Consider the following 15,259-nt stretch of genomic DNA (forward strand, 5'->3'; position numbering starts at 1 on the left):
TGGAGTAATTCTGTTTTTTTTCCTTTTCTTGGAGGACTGTAACATGATTTTGCTTTTAAAATACCAGAGTTTAGAATGGTAGTCTATATTTTTGTCTCTACTGTTTTCTTCATTTCCTTAAAAATACTTTCATTATTTCTTCCTATGGTATCTACACCTACAGCTCTTGGAATCAACCTATCTTACAAGTTCTGTTCAATTTGATCCTAAACTGTAGCATTTCTTGGACTATTTAAATCATCTCTCTGTAGATATTTTCATGTTAACAGCACAAAGAGAAAAACAGAGGTCCTCCTAAGCCTGCTATGTTATTGAGATTAGGTCTAATCAATGGAGAGAATATTTTCTAAGGGACAAAGTTCTGATCTTTGAAATCAGCTACTACTAAGAATCACTTGTTTTCAAAGTCACTTATTTTTTAAGATTAGCTCTAAGTCAGACTGGCAAGAGCTACACTGTAGAGAACTAAATGGAACATTGTGCCCTGCCGATTAAACACTCTGTAAAAAAACCCCAAAAACCCCAAAAAACAAACAAGTGTAATTTTTTTTTAAAGTCTTTCTTTTTCTTGTGATGCATTGGCCTGAGCTTGCAATCCTTCAGAGTGTTGTCAAATGTCGTACAAATACTTTTCAGATTTATATATTGCAAAAACTTTGCCTCCTTATATAATTATATCTCAGTGTTCAACTCATTTCTTTGTCATGAAACTTACAGCAAATTTACATTCTGGACATATTACATTCTAGGAGTAACTAGCATTCTCCAAAGAGGTGTTAGTTTTGGAGAAAGAAGTTAAGGAAGAGATTTAGGTCTTTAAATCTTTAAAAATTTTACCCATTACAAAATGGGAAAGCAGTGTTAAGATTAGAAATTATTTGAAAAGTTAGTACAAACATGCAAAAGGCTATGAAAAACTCTGTCATAAACTTGGCATTTTAAACAATTCAGGATGCCAAAAGGATCCTCATCATACCCTTTAGCAAAGGTCTTATTGATAACAAGTGAATAAAATTCCAGGTGCTCCTAAATGTTTACTGGTTTATTTGAAGCAGAATAAAAGAGGGGAGGGAGCGAATCAGTAATTTGGAATTATCTCTCATTGTTGTTAGTTATACCATTCCATTAATGTTGCAAAATCATATAGTATTTAGCTACCATCCAGCAGAATTCCAAGAAATGGCTGCACTATTTTACACCCAGGCATTATTTCTTATTCTTCGTATGGCAAGTGAGAACAGGGAGACTTGTATTCCTGACCTAACCCATAGTAATAAAAGAGCACTCTAAATAATAATAGAGTTTTGGCATTTGGCAAGGGGGAGGTTCCTATTCTTAAGCTGATGTCTGAAAATCTACCTTTATATTTTTTAAGGACATTTAAACATATAAATTCTTTTTTTTATTAAATTCTGTAGCAGATTCTTTTGGGGGGTTAATTTCATCTGTTTTGTTGGAATTTCTTTAGGCACAAGAGAAGAAAGTCAGGCTTGAAAGATGTTCAAAATATATATGGATGTCATCAACTAAATTAACTATATCCCAGCGAAACCCAACATAATGCATAAAGTCAATAATATCTTCTCTTCGTAAAATAAACCAGAACACAAATAATTTTAAAATTAAAGATAAAAACCTTACAAAACCTTGAACCCACCAAATAATCAAATTTGTTATGATAGTAGTGGCATACTTTAATATACTAAATTTGAATAGATTAATATTTGCAGCCCCTATCTTCATGTAAAATCTTAATTGCTTGCTAGATACTAATACTTTATTTACTCTAAACAAATAATTTCCTTATTTTTCAGAAGGCCTGATTCTTACATGTTACCAGTTTGTATGCTAAATATTGACCAGATTCAAACCCAATCTTGCAAGAATAATGTTCAAGAAATTTGGAAGAAAACAGAAAATTCCTAGTAAGAAAATAATCTCATTTTTTTTCTCTCTTCTGCTGTCAGACAACCCCAAAGATACTACTCGTGTTCCTGTCTATGTAAGAATTTTGGATGTTAATGACAATGCTCCACAGTTTGCTGTATTCTACGATACTTTTGTATGCGAAAATGCAAGAGCTGGACAGGTATGCCTCTGATAAACACCACCTACTATCCAGTTTTGCTACAGCATGCAACTGTAGATCATTCTTGCCTGTTGCTCGGGAAAAATCATATCTGAAATAGTTTCTGAAATGTTGAAAATGAAAGCAAAGTAGTTCTGTAGGTGAGGCTTAGAGTGAAATCTCAATATATTACAACAGCATCAGTTTGCGAATTACCACTTTTCTTTACCTAACCTTGTACTACTGTTAAATCCTGACTAGATGTGTCCAAGAGACAAGGTCATAATTTGCTTTGCCGTAAATTTCATAAAGTAAAATGCCATATGTAACTACTAAAAAGTTTGATCTATATTTTCAATAACTCTCAAATAGCAAAATTCAGATATATTTCAATCCACACTGATGGTGATTATAAACAATTACACCTGCCACACTTTTTTTCTTTTTTTAATTGTTAGATTTATCTTTCATTATACCAAAAACTTCTGAAAAGGAAAAGAAAAAACAACCATACGTTTTTAAACTGGTAACATAATATTTTGGTTTGCCTCTTAGAGGCTACACAATGTATACTTCGATTTAAGTGAAATGACTGTGCTACTTAATATCTAATTCCTAATAGACAGCTGTTTATTAGAACTGTTAAAAAAATGTTTTCCTATTACATTAGAACACAATCATCCAATAATAAAGCCTTTAAAATTGTAGCAGTAATAGCTCAGTACAACCCCTTCAGTACCTTTGAATAGAATGTGGGAGAAGTGCCAGCTTGTCTTAACTGTTTGAGTCTCACAGGTATGGCATTCAGGTTGTATTACAAATATCACATTCAGGTTGCCTTTCTTCTTTCCAAAGTGACACCAGCTGGAAATAAGAACAAAAGATTTAAGGTCCAAATCCATAATGCATAAAATATCTAAAGGTACTGAGCAAGGGCATTTGTCTGGTTTGACAGTTGTAAGAGAATTCAAGCTGTTAGATAAAGGGAAATCAGTGGCTAAAAATGTAGAATTTTTGACAGTTGTAGTCTCTTCTATAAATACTAAAATAATATTTCAATAATTTTCAATATGACATAAGCGTTAAGAATTGGAAAACAAGAACATTGAATTTTCCTGTTCCAGTTTCACCCAAAAAAATCCTAGGTTAAAAAAAAAAAAGTCTAAATGCATTAATCCATAAATTTTACTTACCTGAGGTTCCAGAATTTGTTATATATAGGATACTAATAATGGAGGGTACAGAAAATGTTAGTAGAACAGTTATGTTCCACATAAATGTATGTTGAGGAACCCTGTTTGTTCTCCACTATCTAGATTATTGAAGTCAGTATAATTTAAAAGTAAATAGAAAAGGTATTTCTACATTCCATTGTTTTTCTGTTTACATTCAGAACAGGCTGTCAGTTAAAAAGTTGAATAAAATAACACTAATCATTTATGACTGATAAATGAGAAGCTAAATAAGTGTATGCACCCGCAAATGTTTATTTAAATTGTTATAGAGCTCAATAGTGTCTTTTTATCAGAAAAAAAACCCTGCCAAATTTACTAAAATGATCATTAATATAAACATTTCTTGTGAAATCTTAATTGCGAATGATGGCTTAAAGAAAGCAATTCACAGGAAGAGAAAAAATGCAATGTTGGATAACATGAATAATCTATTTGAATGTAATTATATTCTTCTTGTTTACTGGTAGATCATAAATAAGACTTGTTATTTTCAAATTCAGTCTGTCCTGAGAGACTGAATCTAATCAATCCCAACTGAACACAGTTCTCTAAGCTTGATTCCTCCCACATTTATACTATCTTTCTTCCCTTTCAGGTTTCTGTAATTACTTTTGATCCATGATCAAATTTGTATCTTCCATTAGATCACCGAAAATAATGATGCTTCATCAGTCACAAATTTTGTGGTATTCATTTAAATATTTCCTATCTACAAAAGAAAGACATTTTAATCAATATTATAGTTTCCCATTTACTTAATTTATAAAGAAGCCTAAATAATATATATATATACATACTTACACATATAGACCCACACACTATATATAATACCTATAGATGTGCATGTATATACATGTATATATACATACATACAAATATATAGCAAGAGAGAAATGTGACTTTGTAGACTGAATGACTCAAAGGGCCTGTGATGTTTTCCTGCTTACTACTACTGCTGATGTCAGATTGTACCATGACCTTACAAACAATGTGAATATCCTATCTCAAGAAACTCAAGCAGCACCTCTGGCAGAATGCTATTTTGGTGGTTGCTGTTCTTTTGACCCTCTGAAAATGAGGACAGTCTTAGTGTGATGGCATAAAGAGGACACAGGCATTCATGTGAGCTGTACAAAGCTGACTCAGTAGGAGTTCAGGAAAGAAAGCAGCGACGTGCTCAGACTGCTGCAACTCCGTAACCAAAGAAGTTCAGCTGTCCTCTGGCCCCAGGTGAGAAGAGCCAGGAGCTGGGCATCTGGACAGATGGAATCCCACTGGTTTTTGTCAGCTCCCAGCTGTCACACGTCTGGCAGCTCAGCAGCCAGCCTCCAAAGATCCTCTAGTGTAAAAGATAGGAAGCAGTGTAGAAAGCAGAAGTCAGTCCTGCTTTAGAGAGATTTTGCATGGAAGTTGAGTATGATTTTTCTATATATTTTTTTTTCCCTATAGCAATGGTCAGAAGAGATGCCCTTCTTCTCTCTTTGCAAATGATCTGCCAAAAGAAAATAAGGCAGGAGCTGACCTTGGACAGCTTCCAGGTGCCCACCCAGGCACTTCCTCCCTCCTCAACAGTACAGGGGGAGAAAATATGAAAAACGAAATGGCTTGAGACAGAGAAGACTTAGCAATTTCCATCACTGGCAAAACAGATTCGACTTGGGGAAAATTAATATACTGTCAGTTAAAAATAGGGTAGGGTGGTGAAAAACAAATACAAAAGAAAAGAAACACTTTCTCTTCACCCCACTTTCTTCCTAGGTTCACTTTCACCCCTTCACTACTGACTCATCTACTTTCTCTTCTCTGACACTCCTTCCTCCTCATTCTTTTCCCTGTTTCAGTGTGAGTATTTCTCGTGGATGGCAGTCTTTCAGGATAATTCTCCTGCAGCATGGGGTCACCTCCAGGTCTGCAGGGAAACACCTATCCCACTGGGATCTCTCCCAGGGCCGCAGGCCCATCCCTGCTGGGGTCTCCCCTACCCTCCTCTCCTCCTCCCACTCTGCCCTCGGGGCTCACAGGGCTGTTTCTCACCAGGTTCCCCTCCCTCAGCCCTGGTTGCCGGGCAGCGTTTTGCCCTCCCTTGCCCAGGCTTTCCCCGGGGCTCTCTCCCTCCCACCCATGGGGGCCGCACCAGCAGACTGCCAGCATTGGGGGTACCTGCACTTGACACAACTATATTCTGATGTTTAGATGGGAAACTGCTTATTTTTCTTCCATTTCCCTGTGGCCATTCTCCGTCTTCTACTCTGGGTCATTGTAACTCCCTGTGTGTGTGGAGGGTTATATACCTAAAATATACCAAACCACATACAATATTGTGTTAGTAGACCCATACCAACAAGGATGCCTAGTGGCGTTCTGGTCCTTTGCGTTCTTTTCTGAAGGACTACCTCCATGAACCAGAGGTAGGAGTAGGTAAACAACATGGCTCTCTGCAGCTTTCAAACCCCTCAACAGTAGTGAAGAAAGATGTATTTCCATCTGTTTGGGTCTCCAAGCACACTTGTTACAATCTTGCTATTATTAGCCTTCATTTTGCTAAATCTATACGCACCCACTCTTCACATGTCCCTTTGTTATATAAAGAGGTCTAGCTCTCTTTCAGAGACCTTTAAAAATATGAATGATTTATTGTTTTTTCCTATGACTTAATTCAACAAAGATTATATAAACACACTAGGTTTCTTGAATTAATTCTTTTTATGTTGCTCCTCTTCATATCAACTCATCTGACCCATATAACAATCTTCACCAGGGATGCTTTTCTCACTAAAACCTTGCTTAAACATGGCTTTTGGTATCTTTATACTTCCAGAAATTTCCTTGTTATATTCACCAGGTGTCTTTCTAAAAATGGTTGCAAAACTAAATTCCTTGTGGTTTCATTTTCTAGCATTCAATTTTCCCTTCTTATTTTTAGATGTTTTTATAGAACTTTCTTATATCCTTCAATCTTGAAGCCTTTTTTTATCTGTGCTTATTGCATCTCCCTCTTTTCTTTTGACATACTACAATTTGTGGTCAATTTACTTGAAATTTTTTTCCTCTTTCTTTTCCAGGTCCCCTGATTCATTTTTACCATAGTTTTTTCAGTATATTTCCATAGATCTGATATCTTCCAGTGGTTTTACCAGTATCAGAATTTTCCTTTTGTCTTACTTTTTTCAAAAACTCTCAAAGTTTTACTATTTTTACTCTGGTAAGAGAAAGTTTTTGAACTGCAAATTGATATACAGTTTCTAAAGAGCTCTGCTTTTTTTTTTTCCTTAATAGCACATTCTCTGTTCTGCAAATATATAATGTATTTTAAAAAAAATAAATTTACTTAAACAGTTGATGGAACTGATGCTCAAAGATGACCTAACAAGCAGAAAGATGAATTTTGTTGGAATAAGCAGACTATATAGAAAATTTGTTTCCACTTTGTAATCAGTTTTTTAGCGGCTAACAACCCTCGTGACTACTTAATTTCCTGACTGTTATCAAACAGTCCTTGGTTTTCCTGCAATTACTGCTTTGCAGCATTGATAGCAAGAAGAAGCAACTTACTGTGGGTGTAACAGGGGTTTCCCATGGTTGACAGGTCTAAGAGGAAAAGATGGTGTTAGAAACCACATGTAAAACAGGATATATCGCATTAAAAAAGCAACCAATATTATCAGGAAATAATTTACAAACTGTGTAATATAATGCTTTCAATTCTACATACTCTTTTTAAACTACGAGTATGGACACTTGGCAAATCAGTTTATTTTCATCAGCCTAACACCAAAAACTGACTGTATTCATGGTCTCTAGTCAAGAAGTAAAATGGACTAGTGTTTTCTTCATTTAATTTTGTTGATATCTCCCAAGATTTATATGCTAATTACACGCATAATTAAAATATTCAAATAAATAACTACTCAAATAATTAAAATATTCATTCTTGAAAAATAAACAGTATTCTATGCTCGGATTATCAGTTTTGTTCGTTTTATAAGGTATTGTATATCATGTATGAAAATAGATTTAGAGAAAGACAAAATGCCAGTTGAGAAAACAAGGAAGCTGCTACATTAAAAGAAATACGATCCTTGCCTCATGAAGAAATTTATTGCTGTTTTCTGGATGGACAATAGAGAAGTTGGGAGTTAGTCATGCATTTGTTAAGGCAAACAGGAGTACATTGCAGTTGTTGATATTAAAGATGATCAGACCTGACAAAAGCTGTGATATGAAGAGAAATGGCTGTATTTGAAAGAATTGGAAGAGGAAAAACAAAAAGGGTTTAACGAATATGCCACAGGGAATGAGTAGTGTTAAAAATTAGATGTAATTCCATGGTTGAAAAATCAGTGCAATTTAAAATGATGGATAAGAAGTGAAGAAGAAAAATGACCTAGACTAAAGATTAATCTATTTTTGGAAGTTAAACTTAAGAACATAACTGAACATTCAAGCATGCATGCACAAAAATCCATCCATAAGTTCATTTTTTATTGCTGTGATATAAAAAAGTCCCAGTCTGAAATTAAGCAATAAATATGCCAAAATGTAATTTGTTTGGGAAATAATATTTTTCCTCTCTTAGATATAGAAACTTCAGTGAAAAATGCCACACATTCACTCACTTGACAGATAAACAAATGCTGATAAAGGGCTTGCCATTACTTTCCCAAAAATACCCACAATTTTTTGTAGGCATTGGACAAAACACTCAGCGGAAGTATTGAACTGACCTGATGTAGCTTACTCTGAGAATTGTGACACCTGATTCTCATCCCACTCTGAGGTGGTGCATCTCCAGAATATGCTATGTTTTATAAGAGTTGAAATATAATCTAACTGGCATTTTTCATCTCAGGAATCATATCAGTGTGTTTTGTTATAATAATAAATAGAAAATCATGTTTAGAAACAAATGCTTTAATTTTGAAATTTAATTTGAAACTTTAATTTCCCTATCAGAAATATGTGTTTGATAAAATAACTTTTTTATCATAAAAACAAAAAACTTCCTGCGAATTACTGTCCTAGGTTATGATTTGAACTTAAAATGATGAATCAGAGATGAAGAATAAAAACTACTTAGGCTACAGCTGAAACTATTTTTAGCAAGTTTTGTCCACATGTAGCTACAAAAATATAGGTGTACATGTACTACCACATGAAAGATAAAGATGTTCTTGTGGGAAAAACTTATATAGTACACTTTTTTGATATTTGTTCAGTTACTATATTGTTAAATCAATGTGTCTGAATATTGTTATTTTAATATTTTTAATATTTTTGATGAGACAGCTTTATCAAAAATCTAGATGTATGTGGGGTTTTTTTGTTTGTTTGCTTGTTTTTTTTCCTACAGCTTATTCAAACCATAAGTGCAGTAGACAAAGATGACCCTCTTGGTGGACAAAAATTTTTCTTCAGTTTAGCTGCTGTTAACCCTAACTTCACTGTTCAGGATAATGAAGGTAATATTCACGCCTGTTTCAAGGAAGGAGTTTTGTCTTTGCTGTCTCACTACATTTCTGAAATTTATTTGCTTTTGATGTCTATCAGTTGGTAGAGAAGCTGTGAAGTTGCTGCTAGCAAGAAAAATACTTTACCTGAATGTTTGAGGTTTAGGACTTCTACCTTTTTATCTGTTTAAGGGAGGTAAAAACGTGATAAAACAAATTATAAAGAAAATCAGTATAAGTGTTGTCTTGGGGTGAAAGAGACATGAAATGTATGACTAAAGGAGAAAAAAAAAGCTTTCAAAAATGCTGGCAAGTTGAGATTTTTCACTTTAGCCTTCTGTCACATAGTTCTGATTTCCTTGGCCTTCTCTTTTACTTCTTTCTGACCATTAATATAAGTAATGGTTTTGAGAGCATAGCCACTTTGGCTTTTCTTTTGATCCTTTGTCAATCTGTCTTTATCAGAGAAAATTTTCAGAAGCTTCTGTTGGGAAAGGAGGACTATGCATTTTGGCCTTCTTTATAAGTATGACTGATTGAGAGGACTCTAGATTACAGAAGAAATAAATCAAGGGGAATATCGTATCAGTCTTCAAACGTGTTGCAGGTATAAAGGCAATGGGAATAATCCTGATGATTTCAGGAAGTAATAGGCTGCAAACAACAGCAGAAAAAAAGAATTCTAACACTAGGGAAGTGAAGACTTGAAATCAAATACTTTGGGTATCTTATAAAATCCCCAGCAGGAGAGGTATTTAAAGATCCATCAGATGCATAATTTTTGATGTTGAGTGAAAAAAAAAAGCATAAAAATACATAAAACCAATGGAGGGAAGCAATAAAGGAAAACTTTGTCTTTCACATCTTGAAGTCTATGAAAAATTTAATATTTTAAACAAATATTATATCCTGGTGACTAGGTCCTGAGTGTAGATAGGTATAGATCTTGCTCTTTATTTGCTATCTGCAATGATTTTCTTTCTTTTTGCACATGGGTTCTTTTCATTCAGCCTGAAGTTGGCTGTCAAGATAGCTAACCACTGAGCTGAAGCAATCCAAAAATACAGTGAAAATTAAATTTTCCTTTTAGTGGAGACTAAACATTTATTTTCTCTCTTTTGGACTAAAAATTTAACAACTCTGATGTTGGCTGACACTCTTGTGTTGTGGCTCTAACAATAGAAGAAGTAGTCTCCCTGTTATTCATTCCTTCTCTTCCTTTCCTTCCCTCTGGATGCTCAGTGAACAGCTTTTGATGCTGAAGCATACTGCACACAACTAAGATTTGTCTGCTACAGATACAGTTTAGTAAGTTCACTTCTCAAAAATGTGCAGGTAAATCTATTGTCTTTCACATTTTCTGAATTACTAAGACAATTTCTATTAAAAAAAATCTACTCCATGTGCTAAGGTACATAATTTATGGTTCTACAGTGTGTTGAAAGTGTTTTCATGTAGTAAATCTTATTCTGAGTTGACAGATAGCATTCTCATGGATGTTGTCACAGGTGATCCATAGAAAGAATCTTTCAGAGCAGAGTGCTTGTTGAACTGTGTGAAGTGGAAGGTTACTTTTTCTCAGTTGGCTGCTGCATTTCAGGGCTTCAGCCCTGAACTATAACTATGTCACGCACCACATGCATTAATCTATAAAACATTTTAAGCTTTGAGAAATCCTCTTTTCAAATCACATGCAAAAGTGATGCAGAGGCACAGACACGCAGGCCAGATGTACCTAAAAAATTATAAATAGCTTTCTGATCAAATGGGAATGTTGTTAGAAAAAGAGAGCTATCACCATGATATCAGGAACTATTTCAAAGTGTAACTGCAGAGGTAAAATGTAGTGGATTGTATCTACTATAAATTATATGTTTTATGTTCATATAGTCTACAACAATATATTTTAATCAATCTAGATAACACTGCCAGAATTTTGACAAGACGGAATGGCTTTAGTCGACATGAAATAAGTACTTACCTTCTACCAGTGGTGATATCGGACAACGACTACCCGATCCAGAGCAGCACGGGCACGCTGACCATTCGAGTGTGCGCCTGTGACAGCCGGGGGAACATGCAGTCCTGCAGTGCTGAGGCCTTGCTCCTCCCTGCTGGCCTCAGCACAGGGGCACTGGTTGCCATTCTCCTCTGCATCATTATCCTGCTAGGTAAGAAAAGAAATGCATCTTCCCCCATCCAGGAACAAATATTTCAGGCCTGATTCATTTTACAAAGCTATGCAGGTTGATAAAATCAATGATCATGGATTTTGCAAGAATTTAAGTACAGCTTGAAATGAAAAGAAAAAGAACCAAAAGCAAACTCTGTTTTTCTGTTAATTGGACATTGTAAATAAGAATTCAAGTCTCAGACTGTTAAAACTATCAGTGTGCAAACAGAAGCTCATTTATGTTCTTTTGTTAAGTTGATCAAAAAAAGAAATATCAGAGGGGAGGAATAGTATAATCAAAAACTGCTTTCATGTCTTTCATTTGAAATTTTTCTTGAGGAAATGTCTCTATTTAATAAACTATCTAAAGTCAACATACAGTATATATTTCACACATAATAAGACAGTAAACTGTATTCTTTTATATTAAAGCACTGTCTATCTATAGGTTTCTGTGCTGTAATTAAAAAAAAACACCTCCATTTTGTGATTTCCAGAATATCACTTAATGACCTATAATTCACCTCAAATCCAGTTTTTAACAGTGTACTTTGAGCTTGAAAAAGGGAAAATATCTTCAGAATAGGCCTGGCTATTTTAAAGCCCATTACAGTTACAGAAGGAGCATGCAGACAAGCTTGCGGTCCTGTAAAGCAGAGCACACAATTGGTGTGCAAAATAACACTTTTTGATATAGACCTTACTGCGTTACCATAATACGGATAGACGTGTTTATCCAGTCATCAGACAGAAATGAGTTGCTGAAATGTAGCTGAAACATAGTTCTTGTACCAGGTGAATTTACTGCTAAGAAATTGTTAAATAGAAATCTTTACGCATTCTTTGTTTCTCTCTTTAAGTTATAGTGGTGCTATTTGCTGCTCTAAAGAGGCAACGAAAGAAGGAGCCTTTGATCCTCTCTAAAGAGGACATCAGAGACAACATTGTGAGTTATAATGATGAAGGCGGTGGAGAGGAAGACACCCAAGCCTTTGATATTGGCACACTGAGGAATCCTGCAGCTATAGAAGATAAGAAGCTTCGACGAGACATTATCCCTGAAACATTATTTGTACCACGCAGGACTCCTTCGGCACCAGACAACACAGATGTCCGAGATTTCATTAACCAAAGGCTAAAAGAGCATGACACTGATCCTTCCGCACCACCGTACGACTCGCTTGCAACCTATGCCTATGAAGGAAACGATTCAATAGCTGAATCTTTGAGCTCCTTGGAGTCAGGTACTACTGAAGGAGATCAAAACTATGATTACCTCCGAGAATGGGGCCCTCGGTTTAATAAGCTAGCTGAGATGTACGGTGGAGGAGAAAGTGACAAAGACACTTCTTAACCTACAGTAGCTTCACTTTTTTTTTCCTTTGAGTGGAAGTAATTTTACAGACACCTTCTGCACTCAACAGTATTTAACATTCAGGAAATTTTTCCTGCCACTCAGCACAATGGTTTCCTTTTAAAATTTGTTTTAAACTTGTACATTAATGTCATTCATTCTTTCTAGTAGGATGCCACTTGGAATATATACAGCATTTTATTTAATCAACTTCCAAGAGCCAAAGCTATGGAAATTCAGTGTTGTCCATTTTAGTAAGTAAAATAAACAATATCTTACCTTCAGAAATTTGAACAGGGTGATAATCCCTTAAGCAACCTCATGTACAAGCCGCTTCTGTTAGGTACATGTCCTATCCCTGCAAGTGCAGCTTTTAAGATGGCAAAGAAGAAAAAATCCAATATGTCCTGTTCTGTACATTAAAATAAAACAAAATGTACACGTGGTGTTAATAAGTGTAATATGCAGCTGGTTTAAAAAAAAAAGTTTGTGCAACTTCATTTCATCAAATTCTATCTGCCAATGTTTTATATTTATATTTTTGTATTTATTTTTAAAAAATAAACCAGTTTTTACAACTATGTTGCTGCTTGCCTGCCTGTTCTGGCCATGAATTTCAAGCTTGAAGAGAACATGGAATTTCTCCGATAACAGCAAAGCCAACTGCTTGTACTTGTGTCCTGCAGTATTCACCATACATACCACACAGTCTGAAGTGCTTGTATTCACTGAGAGGATCAAGTTATAGACTTGTTTGTTTGCTCAAAAGCACTACTTCTTACAGTTTAATGTTTAAGAGAATTTTTTTTTTATTTTTGCACTCAACTAATCATATTCTAGACTAGAAGGATGAATTACTGTTTTGTTGCGACTTGAATTGCCTTATTTTAAAAACATGCTTGCACAACTAACCTATCCAGATACATAAAATTAGTTTCAAAATCTCAATTTATTTATTCTATAGTTCACCATTTTGAATCATAATTGTATCATTAGAGATGGTCTGTAACTGCAGTGGGTAAAGCTCCATTTTTCCAAAGACAAATCATTTGATGACAAACCACTGTGTGTTGTATCACAACCACCTAAGGATAACCTAATCTCCCTTAAAGCTGTCAGTCTGAAGACTGGGAAACTGTCAGTAAAACTAGCACAGCCCCCACTCAATTTACTGAGATTTAGGATATTTTGGAAAAGTCTAGTAAAAAGAAACCTGAGCAATGAGCCAACTGTAACCAAAATTATACTTTAGTTATCACAAAACTAAGGAGGTATCCAAAAACATTTTAAAATGTCTCTTTTCACTTTTCTCTTTCAATTTTTTGGTTACATAAATTTTATACTAAACAAACACTGCAATTTTGAAAGATTGCTGAGATTAAATAATTTCAGAGCAAAAGCAGGCTGTCATAAGGTCTGTATTAGTTACTGTGGGAGAAACACATTTGAAGGATAATCCCTCCTCTGTTTCGCTTTACTTGTTGGCTTAAAAAACAAGATATATTGTAAATATATTAGTCCTTTGAAAAGTGGAATGCTGCATTCTCATTTGGTTGCATATTTCAGTCTCCTTAATGGACTGATTAAACCCAATGAAGTTGAAAGCCGAATGCAGTACCATTATGCAAGCTATTTTGGTGCAATGGAGATCAAATTTTTATTGACTTGATATCAAGTTAAGCTATTTGATCTATTAAGAAATTGTGAATATAATGGATTTTTCCTCATTTCACTCAATAATATTTTCATTATCTAAGGATTTTTTATATTTCTTACTAGAAAATTATTCTGAAAATATTAAGAAACTCCTTACATGATCGGCATGACAAAGCTTTGCAGAAGTCTTACAGGTGATACAAATGGTTGATCTTCCTAATAATTATGTAGTGAATGGGACCTAATTTTTTTGCTTTCAAATCTCCATTACTCCTTCAATAACATGTAATAGGAAGAAATTAGCAAAGAATATTCATCCATTAAAATCATAAATAGGCAAAAGACACTATTTCAAAACTATTTTCTATCTACAGCAACACTGAGATCAGTGACACCCTAAGTGTTTAACCAAGTATGTAGTAGGACAGAAAATAAAATAGACTGTAAAGCAGCTGGGTTTTTACCTCTTTACTGAAACCAAAACTTTGCTTAAATAGATCCAGACAACACTTTCAGATATAACTCTGTAAAAATCTATGTTTTGTTTCCAGAAAGAAAAAACAAATGCACGTAGTTCCCTCATTCTTCATACTTATCAGCAAACGTCAAATAAGACTCTATTATTTTGATTTGCATTACAGTACTAATTTCCAAATAAAAACTACATAGAAATTTTTGTCGACCACTATGTTTAAGGAAGTTATTTTATAACTGTTCAGCAGAATCTGAGTCACATTGTGAAAGTATAAACAATATATAAACATAGTCGTAACATTATTATATAAGTAGTATAAATGAAAATTTCTTTTACTTGTTGCCATATCCTTGGAGATTTATTCCCCAGCACATTTTAGGAAAAGCTAAAACCCAAATTTCATTTCAGCACTTTAGATGTTACTCTGCATGTAGAATTTCACCGTACAAATAGATATACCATTTTACTGCACAATACACAATACTGCACAATACTTTCACATAGTGAAAGTGTGCACAGGAACATGAAGTCATCTGTGCAGACAAATAATTAGAAAGTCATAATTCATTGTCATATCTGATTTATTTTGGGACCTGTATCACTTGAGCAACTGATTCTGGTCCTTAATATTCCATGCAGTAACAGAATAGTCCACAATGTTCTCCAAGCTCTAATACACCATGGATGAGTCACAACATCTTAGTCAAGTGGGAGGCCATATAGGAAAAGATAAATGTCATGCGTATCATATGTCATGAAAAGGGAAAAGAAAGCAATCAAGGGCACTATCACAATGGCTTCTTACAGTGTCAGAATAGTGAGGAATTGGAAAGCGAAACTCCTAGACAGTT

At 34.6% G+C, this 15,259-nt stretch overlaps 1 protein-coding gene across 5 annotated transcripts in view; it reads left to right on the forward strand.

Annotated features, from left to right (window-relative positions):
- Positions 1–12,541, forward strand: part of LOC127476457 (cadherin-10) — a 97,914-nt gene extending 85,373 nt beyond the window's left edge. For all 5 annotated transcript variants that reach the window (XM_051799402.1, XM_051799398.1, XM_051799399.1 and 2 more), the window contains 4 exons: positions 1,968–2,089; positions 8,654–8,762; positions 10,670–10,921; positions 11,784–12,541. In XM_051799402.1, coding sequence (XP_051655362.1) covers positions 1,968–2,089; positions 8,654–8,762; positions 10,670–10,921; positions 11,784–12,277 — 977 coding nt within the window. In that variant the 3' untranslated portion in view covers positions 12,278–12,541. The remainder of the gene's footprint in view (positions 1–1,967; positions 2,090–8,653; positions 8,763–10,669; positions 10,922–11,783) is intronic.
- Positions 12,542–15,259: the final 2,718 nt, after the last annotated feature.

Source organism: Manacus candei, unplaced genomic scaffold, assembly GCF_025592945.1.
Source record: "Manacus candei isolate 608988 ecotype Guabito, Panama unplaced genomic scaffold, ASM2559294v1 h1tg000049l, whole genome shotgun sequence".
In the NCBI taxonomy this organism is placed as follows: domain Eukaryota; kingdom Metazoa; phylum Chordata; class Aves; order Passeriformes; family Pipridae; genus Manacus; species Manacus candei.